The sequence below is a fragment of the Ursus maritimus genome, unplaced genomic scaffold (genome assembly GCF_017311325.1).
Source record: "Ursus maritimus isolate PB19 unplaced genomic scaffold, ASM1731132v1 scaffold_2, whole genome shotgun sequence".
NCBI lineage: Eukaryota > Metazoa > Chordata > Mammalia > Carnivora > Ursidae > Ursus > Ursus maritimus.
The window spans coordinates 40,200,979-40,218,293 of NW_024424452.1; the positions used below are offsets into that span (position 1 = coordinate 40,200,979).

General features: G+C 59.6%; 1 protein-coding gene across 2 annotated transcripts in view; it reads right to left on the minus strand.

The window, feature by feature from the left end:
- Positions 1 to 17,315, minus strand: part of KCNN3 (potassium calcium-activated channel subfamily N member 3) — a 132,353-nt gene that overhangs the window by 89,256 nt on the left and 25,782 nt on the right. For both annotated transcript variants that reach the window (XM_040635725.1, XM_040635726.1), the window contains exon 2: positions 6,706 to 6,801. In XM_040635725.1, the coding sequence (XP_040491659.1) occupies positions 6,706 to 6,801 (96 nt within the window). The remainder of the gene's footprint in view (positions 1 to 6,705; positions 6,802 to 17,315) is intronic.

Sequence of the window (17,315 nt, forward strand, 5' to 3'; positions counted from 1 at the left end):
TCTGCTAACAGACGCTGCTCGCGCCCTGTCGAGGCACATGAGACAGGGTGACATTTCCAAGTGACGAAATGACAGTATGGGCATCTGAGACACCACACACAGGCCCCACGGGCTCCGGGAGGGCAGCAGAGAAGGGAAACCCTCTTTAAAGCAGAAAGGGTTAAACCCAAGTGTTCAAATATTTAGCAAATAAACCCAAAATGTCACACAGAGACTGCCAGGGCTAGTGTAGTAACTATGGCAATCGATGGCCGGTGGCACAGGGGAGAGGCAGGGACCAGTGAGGGTGGTAGGGAAGGAGGCCCCGCAGGGGTGGCCAGCTCACAGACCCGCACCACGCAGCCGCGGAGGCCAGAACAGGGCTGTGGCCGCGGGGTCAGTCGGCCACACAGGCTCTTTGCTCTCCTACTGAGGGGAGAATGCGTCTGCCTGCCCGCCCCACGCTTGTCCTCATTCCTTCCGTTGTTCTCTCCGGACACCTGCTCCAGCAGGCGCTCCAGCTCTGGGACTCAACAGTGAGTCACGTCGTCCCCTCCGCAGGGACTCAGAGCAGAGAGCAGGCGCGGGCAAGACACGGGGTGACGATTCGACACCAGACACTCAATGCAGGGGTCGGAGCCAGCTCCAAGCCAGCTCCCAGCCCGCGGCATGGGGTGGCCGGGGACACTCCTGGAGGCCTTGGGGTCTCAGGGGTCCCCAATCTGTTCAGTCCAAAGGGAGTGCCTGGGCCACTGGCCCATCTTGGAGCCAGTGAAGGCAAGTGAAATCCGTCAGCCAGCCAGAGACACCCACCCCTAGGAAATGCTCCCGGAGGCCTTCGGGGACAGAGACCCCACCCCACTGGGGTCAGGCAGCCATCACCTCCCTTGGAGGACAGACACCCCTTCCTTCTCTTCTTTCTCCACTGCCCTGAAATGCGCCAGGCCAGTTTCGTCCAAACATACAAGGTCTCTGCTCCCGATGAACACAGGACTCAGCCACACCCTCATCTCCCTGTGACACCTGCCTTGCCCTCTGTGGCCACACAGCATCACACACACCTCATGTCATGGTACTGCTCAGCCTGGTCCCAGTGCGTCAAGGTCTAGGATGAGCAGCTTCAAAGGCAGGGAACGGCCTGAATTATTTCTGGATTCCCAGCGCCTGACCAGGTAGTCCTCGGGGGGTCGGGGGGGGGTGAGTTCAGAGGGACCTTCTTCCACAGGGAGAGGGAGGGTGAGGGCCCAGAGCCAGACCTAGCCTGAACTGTCCTCCCGTTCCCCAATGGGAGACACCACCAACTCCTTCAGCAGCAGGGCCTCGAAGCATCCGGGCCAGGAACGCCTCCTGCACCCCAGGTGGCCGTGTCCCTGCGATGGCCTGTTACACACACCCAGGAGGGCGCTCGGCCCTGTGGGCTCATCATGCCATGGGAGGTGAGCCCCTCCGTAATGTAAGCCATCTCTTGAATATAATTTATGTCCTATAATTTGAAGTCATTTCCCTGTCAGCCGAGAACTTACTGGCATTTAACAAAAACGCCCACTTATACACACTTATTAAATCACAAGTGTCCCGTTTCATAGGACCCTGTGTTTCAACCCATGCAGTTGGAAGCCCATATTTTGTTACTGTCATTGCATTCTTATCAGGTCAGAAGTAGGCTAGAAACCTCTGGAAGCCAGCATCAGGTCTTGAGGAGATTGGCACCCCCCAAACAGGAGTGGCTACCTCACCCCTTTGATTCTGAATATGACCAGTAACCACAGACTGAGGTTAACCACCTCCGAGGTTCCCATACACACGCTGGGCTGGACGGGGTGAATCTTCTGCCCATGCCCTGTGCCCTGCACCTTGCTGCCCAGTGCTCACCAGGCTCTGCTTCTACTTCCAGAATGGGTGTGCCCCCCCCTCTGGCCCCCCACTCTGAGCCAGGGCACCTTCTCCCCCGGAGAAGGGTGAGTGAGCCCCGCCCCCTCCTGCAGGCTTCTCCTCAGGTGAGCAAGCCCCGCCTCCGACAGGCTCCTCCCCTGGCGAGCGAGCCCCGCCCCCTCCTGCAGGCTCCTGCAGGCTACTGGACCAGAACCTGGCCCACTATTTCCTCCCCCTCTCAACTGGCCCCTTCCTGGCAGCTGATGACACATGCAGTCTCTATAAAAATGGATCAAACACCCCTCCCTTAGCACTGTGTCCTCTCCAGCTGCCACTCTGCCTTCCTGCATTCACAGCCAAACATGTCAGATAGAAGACTGGCCTGCACGCACTGTCTCACCTCCCACCACGGCCCTGTGACTGCCATTCCCAGGGGATGAGGGGCACATGGACCCTGCCACCGCCCATCCTCGACCTCCCTGGGCCATAACCAACACTTCTGCCTCCTGGCTCTCCCCTGGCCTCCCTGACTGTTCCTTCTCCTCCAGGGGCCTGCCCTGTCTCCTCTCAACCCCCGCCCCACCGGGCCCCTGGAGCCCTGGCCTGAAGATGCCTAGGTTCCTCCTGGCCCCACCCTGCCAGACCTCAGACTCGGCCAGTCTTTCACTGATCGGGCTATCACTCCCACCTCAACCTCCTTCTGTGGCTTCAGTCTGACGGGTACTCCCAGCCCCGCAAGCGACCCCAGCATCAGGGAGATGCCTCCCCTCTCTGCAGACAGCACCTCCATCCTGAGAGGTGACCAGGTCTGGGCAATTCCATGAGCTCAACGTTCCTGATGCACAGCCCCTGCTGGCCTGGCTCTTGTCTCATCCTGGTTCAGGGCGTCACCATCTTGAAACCCTTCCCTGGGGCAGAGAGGCTCCCGCCGGCACTGCCCGAATTCCATGGACCCATCTAAGTCCTCTTGCCCAGGACCTCGTCCCGGAGACAGCAGGGTGCACGCTGCAGTTTCCCGTCTCAGGGCCTTGGTTTATTTTGAGATGTCCTGTCCACCCTGTCTGCCAAGCAAACATGTCCTTGGTTAAGCTAAGGTGTTTTGCATAAACTCTCTAATGCACAATAACCCTTTGTAGTAGGTGCTATTATCAGCCCCATTTTACAGAAAGGAAATTGGCTAAGAGGGATGAAGTAACTTGCTAAAGACCACCAGAGACACTAAAATGTGACAAAGAGCATGATTTGAACCCACATCCGGCTACCCTCAAGTCCACGCTCCCTGCCCCCTGCTACCCTGCCTTCTGGGATGGTACCAGAGACATTGGTCAGAGCCGTGGCTTCACTCAAGCGTGGCAACCCCTCGGGGGAACAAAGGTGATTTCGGGGTTTCCAGGGCAGAGCACTGGGCTCCCACGCCAGGCTCAGCACAGAGTGGCCCCCACCACGTGTGTGGCCAGTGCAAGAGTGGGGGACAAGGAGTTCAGTGTGTCTGCGCCAGCGGCCTCTGGCATGTGGGACTGCGGCCTGGGGATGGGAGGCGGGTGCTGCCCGCGGGGTGGGGGTGAGGCCAGACCGCGGTCAGAGGACTCTCCCGGGGAGAGCGCTGTTCTCAAAGTTTTGGTAAATAAATGAAATGCATTGTTTTTGTGTTTTCATTTCTTTCCAGGTCACACTGGCCTGAGATGTCTGAGCCTTTAAAATCTCTGTGCTCCAGAAAGCCAAGCAGAAAAACCTGAGGAGAAATGGGGCAGCCACCTTCAAACGACAGAGCTGCCTTGTGGGCGACGTGGGCACCTGCTTCTCCCTGCAGGGGCTGAGTGGACGTTCCGGGGAGGCCCGCGTCCTCGCAGTGGAGGGCAGACTTTCCAAAAACCCACGCTGCCCATCAGAGGAGAGCCCCCCTCGCCCAGCGGAGAGCCCCCTCAAGAGGCAGCGGCTCCCTGTCACAGACAGAGCCCACAGAGGTACAGGGGGTTCCTGCACAGGGCGGGCACCCGGTCACCTCTGGGAGCCTTCCAAGCCCGAGGTTACACGACAGGAAGCCAGGGTTCGTTAAGAGCTACCCAGTTTCAGAACTCTGCCTCGAAAACACAAGCCACCCAAACAGACACTAGGAACACGATTCCAGAAGGCACCCCAGTCTCCCGTGTGCCAGGGCCGAGGGGCCTAGATGCAAATGTCTAGGGCGGGGAGGGGGGACGCGGTCATGTGGCCCCTGCTAAAAATGAGCCACGTCCACAGCAACTGGTGCGGCCGAGGGAACTGGTGCGCTCGTCCTCCACACAAGCCCCTACCCTGCTTCCCGCAGCTGGCCTTTCCCCCACCCCTGCAGGTGTTCCCAGCGCTGCCCTCCCCCAGCTGCTGCTGCGCCCAGACCTAAACCAGAACATTACAGAACGAGGAGGCTTAGGATACCCAGTTAACAGATGGGGACACTGAGGCCCAAGACCACAGAGCTAAGGAAGAGTCCCAAGTGCTTGGACACTGGACATCTTGCACCCAATGCCCTTTTACTCAAAGCAGGCACAGCAGACCCTGCTCTTTGTCAGACCCCGTAGGTCCCCGGAAATACAAAGATTCATGACATCACCATCCCTAAGTGTGGGGAGAAAGACACAGAACAGGAAACTGCACTGTGGTCGGGCGAGGTGCGTCCGAGGAGTCCCTGTAGGATCAAGGCCTCCCATGCCAACTGCCGGAACCCAAACCATCCCTGTGTCCCTCGGGCAGGAGAAGGTCCAGCTCTGTGCAGAAATTGCTTTACTGAAAAGATAAGGGGACAGAGGGAGCCAGGTACTGATGAGTCCCCACATGATGGGGGGGCCACGAGGCCACAGGATATAGCTCTGGTGGCTGAGAGTGCAGGCAAGCCCGGGCCAGGGCAGGGGGTCCAGCCTCCTGCAGGAGGGTGCCCAGCTGGAAGTGGGGGAGCAGAGGTCATAGGAAGAGCACCGGCTTCCATTTCACAAACGCCCACCCTGGACTCCACTGTTACCAACCCTCTCAGAGTCCAGCAAAATGGGTGATAGGACGTCCATACTTCCATAGGGAAACTGAGGCCCAGAGAAGCTGTCGCTGCCCCGAAGTCAGGCACACTGAAGTGTCTGAGCCAGGACTCAATGCCACTGGTTTCACTTTGTTTCTCCAAACTGTGAGGGCCAGGCCAAAATAAAGCAGCTGGCACAGTGTCCTCTCTGCCCACAATTAGGGTGAAGCGGAGACTGGGTGTGAGCCGCGTTGGGACAAAGGGCACCGAGCGAGCTGGTGGCACTGCGCCAGGCTGGGCTGGGCCAGGTCTGAGAGCCGAGGCTACAGCCCGGAGCTGGGAACCCGGACCCCACAAGACTCAGAGGACGGGGTGCCAGCCCTTGCAGTCCCACTGCCTGGAGCAGGAAGAAGCCATAGTCAGGCTCACGGGCGCAGGGCTGAGGCTGGGACCCGCTCCTCGTTCCCCTCCCTCAAGCTGGGGTCACAGCTGAGCTCCAGGATTCTGCCTTTTCTCTTGGGCCTGGGTGACGCCTTCCGCACAGGTCAGGGTGGTACGTAGCAAATGGGCTCCCTGCAGATGAGGATACGGGGGTTCAGAGGGGTCGAGGGAATCGCTGGGCCCACAACTGGTTTGGGGCAGGGTAGGACCCGGTCCCTCCTGCCTGGGCTGGCTCCCGCAGGGGGCTGACTGGACCGCGGTCTGGCTCACAGGCCACCAGCGCCACGCAGTTCCGACTCCGAGAAGGAAGCTGCTTGGCGGTGGGTGGACGCGGCCCTCAGAGCACACGTCCAATCGAGCACCTGTGAGCCCCGGAGAGTCGCGGCTTCTAGGTCAGTGTCCTCTGGTCATCCACAGCCTGGAGCCCTGCCATGGTGGCCGCGAGCCATGCAGGCCCGCCCAGGGTCCCTGACCCCTGCATTCCACTGCCTGTGCAGCCACCCCGCCCAGAAAGCCCCGGAACAACGGGGACGAGATTTGCATAGCGTTTCCGGCTCATAGAGCACTCCTTGTCCTGTCCTCTGCGAAAGGTGTTCCAGACAGACGGAGAAAGGTCGCAGGGCTGGCCAAAGACAGTGTGGGAAGATGTCCCGGCCAAGACTCAACCCAGTTTTTCTGACTGTGAGCTCTGGTCTTTGTCGGCCTGTCGCCTGGGGCCCAGATGGGCGGCCGGCGGCCCTCCTCCAGCCCAGGGACCAGGATTACATCCAGGCTCCCATGCATGTGAGGAGAAGCGTCTGGAGGCTCCAGAACTACCCAGCGTGCAGGGAGGGGGTCAGCCAGCGGGCGGGGCGATGGGGGACCCAGTGTCCTGAGAAGACGCTGCACGTCTGCTCACCCCACACTCCAGCCCAGAGGGGCTGCCTGTCCGCGGCCCGGAAGTGCACCCAGAGGCCCAGCCGGATTTCTCTGGGGGCCGAGTCACTTCTGAGCACGAAGAAACAGCAGCCCCTCACCCCCGTCAGACTTGTATTCTACTGAGAAAGTGACTCCTTCCCAGCCTTCAGAGAAATACAGACTGAGAAATACAGACTGCCGGTGGTATTTGATCCAAAGCGTGTGTGTGCAAGGGACACTAACACGTCTGCCTCAATGGGGAGGCAGGGCTCAAGCTCTGAAAGGGTCCAGCAAGAGGCAGAAAAGGCAAGGGAACTCCTATGGGGCTCTCACAGTGCAGTGGGGTCCTGACCAGGACTGCCCCCCACACCATGAGGCCATGTTCGCTTCTGGGACCCCCAAATGAAGACTGTCACAACTGTTCTGAAGGCCCAGGGCAACCCCAGTTCCCTCTCTCCTTAGGGTCCAAACCAGAAGGGAAGAGCCCCGATGTCAGACACCAAGGGGGGCGAAGAGGGGCCGGCACCTACCTGGACCTCCCGCGTGTGGTAGGCGATGATCAAACCCAAAAGGATGATGGTGGACAGACTGATAAGGCATTTCAGGGCCAGCGAAAACATGGAGTCCTGGAGGAGAAACGGGAAGAGAATTAGGACAGTCAGGAAGGGGGCCAGTCGCAGTGCTCTGCAAAGCGGGAGGGGGCTCAGGAGCATGGCCACCAGGCCCTGCCCTGCCCTGGGCTGGGCCTGGGGCCACATGGGCTAAGGAACCCCCTCCCCAGCCTCTGTTTTCTAGAGTTAAAGCCTATTTGCACTCCAGGGACTGACGGTGCTTGGGCAGAGCGGATCGCATTTGCTCTCCGTGGCTCAGTCTGCTGATGGCTCGTTTAGAGTTTTGCCTCCGTGCTCGTAAGTCGTGTGAACATAATTCCTTTTTGTGCTGCTTTTCTAGGGTTAGGGCATCCACCTCTTGCCAGCCTGGGCCTCTCTCCTCTCGGAACAAACCTGAACCAGAGGATTCCTGAGGCTCCTTCCATCTCTGACAATGCAGGGTTTTCTCCCGCATGAATCAGAATGTCCCGGCAGGTGTTCTCACCTCCAGGTTAGGTCAAGAGCAGGGAAGGAGGCAAGGGTGGCAGAGGAGCTGCTGGGAGGGGTCCCCCCTGTGGAGGACGGGGCAGGAGGGGGGGCCACCCCCAGCGCTCACAGCATCTTCCAGCAGCCTCAGGGCAGCGGCAAGAATCTCCAGGAAGCACGAGCTCTGGATGGGGCCCCTTCCGGGCTGTGTGACCTTAGGCTGCCCGCTCCACCTCTCTGTCTCTTGTGTCCAGTGGGGGTAACATGAGTACCTGCCTCGAGGGCTGCCAGGAAAATAAAGGCCCTTGCAGATGTAAAGTCCGTGGGCCAGCGCCTGGCAGGGGGAGGGCTGGCTACCGTCGTTACTCCCTCGGCACCCGCTGCAGTCAGGGCTTCCAGGCTGGGACGCGGTGCCCTGCTGGGCATCTGGAAGCCAGGAAGTAGGGACGACTGTGGTCCCAAGGGAAGGTGGGAACACAGCCTGAGCAGAGGGAGCCCATGAGCCAGGCAGCACCTCCAAGCACCCACTCCCCGGAGAGGCTGGCGTCCCAGCAGCAGCCCTGTGCTCACGAGCTGGGCCCATAACCACCCTGACCCCCGTAGAGCGCCTCAGAGTCTGCAAGGTGGGTTCCCATGTTTGCTCTCCTCCATCCTCATGACCGCCCCTGGCCTCTCTCCCAAATCACAGACGTTACACGGGGAGGCTCAGGGGGTGAGTGGCTGGTGCCAGAGTTCAAAGCCAAGGTCTCTGACTCAAGCCCAGAGCCCTGCCCTCAGGCCCTGAGGCCATCTCAGCAACGAGAAACAGCCAAAGCCAAGGTCGTACCCACTTAAGCTGATCCAAATGACAGCTCGAGACAGTAATGGAAGGTAACTCCAAGGTAGGAGGTGACGCATTGTCAAGGGGAGCCTACCGCAGGGCTGGGGGGCTCAATGGAAGGAGAGTGGCTGCACCGCCCAAACGCTCTCACAGTCAGAGTGACAGCAGCTCAGGTCTGCAGGGTTGGGTGGTGGTGTCCAGTACGGCAAGCTCTGGAGTCAGGGGAGGGCTCGGACCTGCAGAGACCCAGCTCCACACTCCCCGCCCCCAGCCCCGCAGGCTGAGACAGAAGGAACCTCTCCCTGGGGTCTGTCAATCCAACATTCGGGTATCTGCTACAAGCACCGGGTGGGGCCCACTTCGCGCCAGGCACAGGCTGGTGCCCGGGACCGAGGACAACGAATGCACTAGTGCCTGCCTGCCTGCCTGCCTGCCTTCCTCCCTGACAGTTTCAGCCCCCTCTCCCGCGGAGCGCGGCAGATGCACGACACCGTGCAGAGATGTAGGGCGTTCACAGGGCGCCCTGCCTGCCAGAAGCTTCCGATCCGGCTTCTGCACGGGCAGGGAGGTCTCCATTCACCCTGCCCAGACAGCGGTCTACACCGAAGCCAGCTTTCACGGAGCCTCCGTGGTCCACAGCGTCACGAAGAGCAGCGTGCGGCCGCTTGCTCCGCACACGCGTGGGCACAGAGCCCAGGTGCAGCCCGCAGGAAGCTTCCCGTCTGTGAAAGCGTGACTGGGTGCTGGAGACACCAGCCTAGCCTAGAGGTCTGACCTGCAGACAGCTGAACACAGCAGGCCCTGAACTTGGACTGTCTCAGGACAAGACAAACCTCCCTACAGGAATCAGCAGAGACGGGTCCCACCACTCCTGAGCCAGAAACGACCCTAACTTCTCCCTCCGAGGGGTCTGGGGGCATCTGGGGAGCATCACCCCCCCCCCCAGGAAGGGCCTGGGATCGGCTGCACATTTCAACATCTAATTTATTTCTTTTGGCAGAAATGAACTAAAATCAGAATCCAAGTCTATTTCCATCATTTTTAGAGGAAGAGGTGGAGGGAAAGGGGCCAGATGCTGTCTCCCCTCCTTTGAGCCTCTTCCTTTTGTTCCAAAACTCAAAGCCTTTACATAAGAGGCGCCTTCCACCTGCTTCTTGGTTCTGGTCATCTCCAGCCCCGCGGGGAGACGAGCTTTGCCCTGGAGCCGCGGGACCCTTGGCTCTTTGCAGACTTCCTGGCATTTTCTACTACGTGTCAATGAAAAATAAACCATCAACAATTTTTAATAGCTGGAAAACATGTCAAAGTCTGGCTGGACTAGACATGTTTTCTATTTGTTAAAAATGTTGAATTGCCGTCTTTGCTGCCTCAACTCCAATGAAGCTTGAAATTGATACAGTTCTTTGGGTGACGGTAGCCAGCAAATTAGCAGCCAGACCCCACACGGGGCACCTGCCACCCGCTCTGCCCCACAGGCTCCCATCTGAGGGGCCAGAGGGCTGCGAGGCTGGGAGGGGGTCCTGACTCCCGGCCAGCCCTCTCCCCTGCAAGTCAGAGCTGCTCAACAACAGAGCAGTGACCCTAACACACAGGAATGCTTAGGAAAGACATCCCCACCGATGAGGCATTTTAAGTCATTTACACCTAAATGCCCAACACTATCAAGCGGTTAAATAACTCTGAGAATAGCCAGTGACAGGCCACTAGGTAGCCACTTAAAACCGTTTCTGTAGAGGATATGTGAAGAGGAAAGGCCCACAGCATCTGGTGAAAAACCCAGACACCAAGGCTGCATAGGTGGTCTTCCCAATTATTTTTCAATGTTTTACTTTTTTTTTTTTTTAACGTGAAAACGACTGACAATATCGCATTGCACCATATAAAGCGACAGAGGGCACCACCCGCTGCGCACGGCCGTACCACCAGCCAGGGAGAGCCCGCGGACCCCGGAACGCGGCTCTGCTCCATGCCACCTCTGAGCGCCAGTACAACAGGCACTTGACAAATGCTTCTGAAAATTACTTACTAACAGGACTTTCACTTTTACTTAACATTTATTGAGCACTGACTGTGTACCAGGTGCCAGACGAGGCTTCTCACATCCTACCCCTACAGACAAGGCCACCATGCCTCCATTGTCCTGATAAAGAAACTGAGAGTCAGAGAGACGAAGTGACTTTTCCAAGGTCGCACAACTAACCCTGAGTTTAGCTATATGCCAGATTTTGCTCCATACCATTCTGCCTCCCCCCCCCCGCCGACTGAGACGGTTCGGCCGTCCTCGCGGAGGCTGGCCTCAGCCATCCACCTGGGCCGCAGAGGGGATTCCTAGCAGGGTGGGAAGGCGTGCTGCATTCCTGCAAGGGACCCCCACCCACCGGCGAGCCCTTCACACACCTGGACCTCTCGCCGATGACGTCGGGCTGGCCTATAGCACTACGGAGGGGCCTACCACGCCAGGGCCTCATCGATCCACGTTTAGAGGACGGAACAGAGAGGCTGGGAAGCTACCCAATGTGGTGAGGCAGGATTCAAGAAGCCAGGATGCACTCCCGATCTGTGCCCTCGGATCCCGTGCCCCGCCCATGCACGGGCACCCCTGTCTGCCCTCCGGTCACGCCCCTCAACCTCCAGTTTCTGCAGCGAGGACTCTCAGAACCACTCTGCCTGTCCTGTGCCAGCCCGTCCTGCCCCGAGGCTGTGTGGAGTGTGGGTGAGTGTGTCCCCGGCTTCTGTGCCAGCCTCGTAGCTTCCAAGGACAGGACAGGATTGTAACGATTACCGTACGTCTTCCCACAGACGCTGAAGTCCTGAGTGTGCGTGACTGTTCGGGACATTTGAAAATAACCGGAAAGCAGCGTCCCATGGGGACAAATACAAGCTTAAGCAAGGAGGAGCGTGCCCCCAAGTGTGTGTGCACACGCGCTCCTACAACTGTGGTCCATTTGTGGTTCCAGTCACTGTTCGGGACCCCGAGGGGGAAGAGAAGACGTCATCTGAGGTCTGCTTTTGCTGAACGAACACCTGCATGCTGTGCATTCGATCTGGGAAATCACAGTTTTAGAAATGTTTTCTGTCCGATCAGGTCAACCTTCCCTTCAGTCTCACAGCGAGGCCCCGCCCTTGACTGACATTCAGCATCAGCGTAATCCTCTGGCTCTGGCAGGGTTGTCCCAGTTAGACACTCTTGCTCGAACACTGCGCACGTCGGACCCAGCCCTGGACCGTGAGGGAAGCCCCTTCCTGGGCAAGGCTCTCTGAACCTGCGCCACGCCTCTGCCCCTCCCTGGCTCCCCCACCCCTGTCCACTCTCTCGCCCATCGCCGCGGGGCTCCTGCCTCAGCCCGGGCCCAGGCCCACCGCCCACCGCCCACCTGGTGCCCCAGCTGGTCCTCAGTCAGGGCTGCCCAATGCACCTCCCAAATCAGCTTTTTAAGGTTCTGGCAATTTACAAAGCTGCTCCCACATTTCAGAAAAGCACCTTTGGCTGTCTGCGGCAGGCCAGGTGCTCATCCACTCCCCCATTCTCCCTGTAAATATTTCCTGAGCGCTCAGCCACGGCCAGACCCTGTGCCGGGTACTCGTAAAATGCCAGGCATGTCCCACCTCCTCCACCCCCACCTGCTAAGCCTGAACCCCACCAGGCAGAGGAAGGGGCAGGTGGGCAGGGCCTGGAGAAGCTGGGCTGGGATGGTCAGAAATGGGCAAGAAGCCCGGTTATAGAGAAGCCTACAGGTGGTCCTTTCAGTGACCAGGGCATGACGAGGACCAGACGAGGTGCCCCAACCCCACGTCCTGAATGTGAGGTGAGGAGCGCAGACAGCACCTTCTCCCCAGAGAATCTGGCTCTCACACGGAGTCTGGGGTGCCCAAGGCATATTCTCAGGGAGCACAGAGCTGAGGCTAAGCCGGCCAACCTTCCCTCTGGCCCAGATGCCGGCAGGGACACCGTGAGCCGGCTGATGGGGGCAGGAGCGGGGCCAGGACCTGTGCCCGTGGGAAGACAGCTTCTCGCTCTGTCCTTAGACCCTGGGTGATACCAGCATCCGAGCTGGGGGCTCGGCTCCCCGCCTGGATGTGATGCAGGGTGGCCTCCGCACCGAGCGCCCGCCAGCCCGCCTGGGCCCCACGCCCTTCGTGAGCGGACCCTCCCGCATCGCCGTCTGCACGGCTCCTTCTGCCACGGGAGCCTGATTTGCCCACTGAGGTGTGCTGGCCTGAGTGCCAGTGTGGACGCCCCAGAAGGACAGGGGTTTCCCTTCGTCCACCGCCACAGCCCCGTGTGTAGGGTGTCGTCAGGCACCTGGTAGGTCAATAAACACTAGCGGAAGCTGACTCTCGGAACAAAGGTGGCGCATTTCTGAGACGTGGGAAGCACGTGGACACTCCCCTCCTGACTTTGCAGACACGGGAGCTAGAAGCGCAGAGTGTGCGTGACACGGCCGGGCGCTGTGGTCACTGCCCCGGACCCTCTGAGCAACCCCGGGGCCCAGGGACGCTCATGCACTTGCCCACCGCCCCTGAGCGAGGAGGAGGCAGGGGGCCCCCCGGGGGAGCCGGAGTCTCAGCACGTGGACCTTCCAGGCCCAGCCTCCCCAGTGGGACCGATCCCCTGTCTCGCCTTCCCCCTGACGAGGCCCCCGTCATGTCACCCCCGAGGCCCCGTCGGCTTCGGGCACGGAAGACCAGGAGCAGCCTCAGGCCGGGCCTGGTGTGGGGAGGGCAGGCGGGAAGGCGCACACTGAAGCAAGCCAGCGGTCCCAAAATAAAACCCATCCAGTCGAGTTGGCCAGGGCATTTCTCGGTGGCCTGGCCATTCCCAGAAGAGACAGAGCCTGATGTCCGGGACACCAGGCAGTTAATAACAAGGACATTCGGGTCTGAGCGGAGGGACCACGTGATGCTTAGTGAAGCCGGCACGACGGCCAGGACATCAATTAGGAGGAAATGACCCACCCCAGGCCCTGGTTCTCCTCTGCTCGACGCCCCAAGGAAAGAAAAAAGGTCATTTGGGAGACGATGGCACCAAAATACCAAGTCGGATGGGTCACCCGCAGGCCACAAACATAATTCCAATGAGGAGACGGCCTCCTCTGCGAGGTCTGAGCAGAGGGAGCTGACCTAGTGTGCGCTCCCACATGCCTGTCTATACTTTCCTGCCCCACTTACAACACTGGCAAAGGTTCCGCGCGATCCCATCGAACGTTTGTGACGCGCCTGCCGTGTGCCAGGTACAGCTACGCAACGAGGAGGTCAGGGAGCCGAAAGTTCGCGCACTGAGGACTTTTCCAGAATCAGGGGAGCACTTTACAAATGTTTGCTGGGGAGTGGACGGAAGGGTCAATCCAGACAGCCTCCGACCTGAGCGCTACACCAAGGCGGAATGAGACCGGGGGGGTTATCTCCCAACCCCGTCAGGCAGGGCGGGGGCCGGAGGGGAGCCCGCCAGGCACTGCCAGCCCAGCCCCCTCTAACACTGAGGGACCTTGGCACCAGTCCAGGTGAGGCCCGGGCACTGGCATTTTAAATACTCCAGTGATTCTACTGTGCAGGCCAGGGATGGCACCTGCTGCTCCAGGGGCACCAGAAAATTCCAGAAAGCTGGGGCCACCACCACGGCCTTCAGGAGACACTGCCAAACAGGCAAACACACATGTAAGTGTGTGCAGCCCCAGAACCTTAGAGCGAAAAGAACACTCAGAAGCCATCTAAAGAACATGTGGTCATTCCGTCTGCTTGATTACCTCCAGGGACGGGGAACTCGCTTTCTACCAAGGCCACCCATCACTACTTTGGAAGGCTCTGACTTTCTCAAAGACCTGGATTCTCCCTGCTTGGGTGTTCTGCTCCCAGTAAAGCTAAACAAACCAATGTGACTGAAGCCTCACTTTGACTGCAGTATCGGAGACGCCGGCGCCGTGCTGGATCGGAGACCCTCCCCAAGGTACAGACCGCCACCCCCAGAGGCATCCTTGGAGCTCAGCGAGCTGCACATGCTTCCTCTGTGTGAGGACATGGAGGCCCAGTGAGGCTGGCTCAGCACCTGTCCAGCACCAGCCCGGGTCGAAAACAGAGCTTAGAACCCAGGTGCTGGGCAACCCCACCTACCTTGTCTTCTCTGTTTATGAAAATGAAACAACCCTGAATTTATGGGTTCTCTATAAGCCCAGATCCCAGTCCTGGACATCACTTTCAATTTCTCACCCGGCCACTGTGTCTCCTTCTCCAGTAAACACTTTGCTCCCGATGACCTTTCCTCCCCCCCGGCCTGTGCAAGGGGCACGCCCTGGGCCTTCGGGCACCTGCCTCATTCCTGTGCTGCCAGAGCTGCGGCAGCCTTCTCCCACCCTGACAGGTGCACACCTGCCACCATGCATGTCTTCGGCAGGTGCTGACCACACCTGACAGAGGCTCCTGTGAGCATCTGTCCTGGAGGCTCAGGGTCCCAAGTCACAGAGAACCACGCAACCTTTCTTCGCCCCCCGGTGTGGCAGAGCCCTGGGGAAGACCGCTCAGTTTCCTGTCACCGTGAACAAACAGCACTGCTCCCCTCACCAAGGCCGTGCTCCCACCTTTCTTCCAGCTGGCAGAAGGCCCCACCTTCTGAAGCATTCTAGAATGTTTGAAACAAATAACCGTGCTTTCTGGATGGCCGGCTTTGAAGTAGCTTTACGGGCTCTTATTAAAGCCCATCTGGCCCCCAAGCCAATAAAACAGCAGGAAATCACTGCTCTGCAGGAGGCTGTGTGTGCACACACTGGGTTCCCGGCTAGAACCGAACCAGCCCACCGGGCCTGGCCCCCCCCACCTGCCCTGGGACGCATCGCAAGATTGCCCTCGGAAGCACGTGACTTGAAATAAAAGCGTTGCTTCGCATCTCCGGAGGGGCAGAGAAGCACGTGCTGGTCCCGAGGATGCCAGGTGGGCCTGCAGACCACCCCCGCCCCTCACCCCCCTCCTTCCCATTCTCTTCCCTCTTCTGCTTCCAGCCCCGCCTCTGTCACTGGGGCAGAAGTGACACCAGGGCCTCGGTACTCCCAGCCTCATCAGAGAACGGTGGGATTCTCTGTCCACGCCCAGCCTGGTGCCGAGGCAAGCCCGTTTCCATCCCCACATGGGCAAAGTCATCCCTGCGCCTGGCAATGTTTGGGCCAACTGCAAATCCTGACGCCCAGGAATCCCACATGGTGAGAAAACAAGGGCGGGGCCGGCTCCACGGTGTCTCTGAAGGCCGACCAGAGCCTCCCAGGTAAGGAAGAGCCCTGTCCGTGTTCCCCGCGTACACCCGGGCTGGGCTGCCGGGAGCAGGGTGCCAAGGACGGCACCACCTCCCTCCTTCCCACAGCCTCGTCCCACCACGGGTGCACAGACGGAGCTGGAAGGGGCCTTCGAGGTCACCTAGCCCCACTCCCCCACTTTCAGGGCAAGGAAATGAGCCCGAGAGGGGCTCTGTCCTTCTGTCCTGCTCCAGGCCACACACCAGGAGCAGAAAGTGCTAATCTTGCCCGGAGTCTTCCGGGGGCTGGGCCTGTCGTTAGAACCGTCTGACCCCCTGCCATTGTCCAAGATCTGGGGTGTGGCTCTTTCTTCCGCGGCTCACTCAGGGCAAATCGGGGGAAACAACCCTGACGTACTGTAGCTTCTCCGTCTTGTGTTTGCTTAAAAATATAAGAACTTAAACATAAAAGGAAACAGTCTGGAAAGGTAACCAGTTGGCATGAACAGTGGGCTCGCTGGCGCCGGCCAGCAATGGAAGGATTGCTGTGCAAAAACTCGGCTCAGTGGCCTCCCAGCCGTTGCCACAGGCCCCGATTGCCCGCGAATGCGGGACGACCTTGAGGGGAGTAACGCAGACCCAGCTCAGGCTGCGAAGAGGCCACAGGGCCTCTCCTGGCGCCCCCCCCTGCCTCGGCACCAAACTGTGGCCCACCTTAGGCTTGGCGGTGCCGTCCGTTCCAGCAGTGGGCGCCCCACGAGCCACGTCTCCTCCCGTGTCCGAGCAAGCGCCCCGGCGGGCCCAGAAGAGGCTGGCCGGGCCGCCTGTCTGCGCAGAGCTTCACGGCTCTCGCGGCCTGAGGGTCCCTGGACGCAGCCCCGCCTCACACAGGACCCTCTGCACCTGGGGGAGTCTCGAACCTCCATTCCTCCGGGCGTTTATCTGCTTCCTGCAGAACCTGACCTCCCCGACCTCACGGCAGGAGCTCAGCCACCGGAGTGGGCTCACACCAGCGCTGCTCCAGACAGGACCCGCGGATTCTGGGGACTGCCTGAGGGTGCAAACGCCACAGGATTTCCCGGGACCTATGACCTGTCAAAGCCTGAGTCCACCCATCTTCACACAGGATCTCACCTAATCCTCACAACAAGGAGCTGTTGTCCCCGCTTGACAAGTAAGGAAACTGAGGCACAGAGAGGCTGCGCAATTTGGTGAGATCCCAAGGTAAGTGGAGGAGCTTCCCGATTCCAGGCTCGGGCGCGGACACCTGGGCAGCCAGGCAGCCGCCTCTGCATGGGGCCGGCCACGGGGAAGCCAGGCCGAAGCCCACAGCTGGACCGGTCCGCTCCAACCCCATCTTTAACATCTACCAACACACAGGAAGAGCCCTTTCTTCCTTCCGGAGTTCTTGTGAGGCAGACCAGGCAGTGAACACCCCAGGGTCTGTGCACGGGGTGGCTATGCCCCCAGCGGCCAGGGGGGCCGCTTTATGCCTGCTGCCTGGCATAATTATTAATACAAACGGTAATTATGAACACGCTACTCCCCAAAGTCTCCCCGTCTGGACAGAGAAACGAACCATCACCCCACATACAGAGCATCTGCCGTCGGGTCTGGGAGGCCTGAGGGCCCGGCTGCCCATGCCTCCCAGCTTCCACGTCCACCACAAGCAGTGGGACAGCAGGATTTCAAGCTGCCGTTAGCCGACCCTCGGCCACGGTCCCTGCCCCAGGCTCGCGGACAGGCATCATTTTCCAGATCAAGCCTCATTAGTGGACTCAGGGCTGCAGCACCCGCATCCATAGCGACTCTCCGGCATTCCCTTCTGGCTATTCCATCTGCCGTGGACAATCACGGGCCTCGCCTGCCTTCCCTCGCCAACCTGAACTTCTCAGGAGGCTGCAGTGATGGAGAGGGCCGAAAATCGGAACGTATTTGCTACTGGATCACTGTGTCCTGCATCTCAGCGAAGGTTTTCCTGTTTACAGAGCTTTTGGCCTGGTTTTCTATTTGATTTCTGGGAGATAG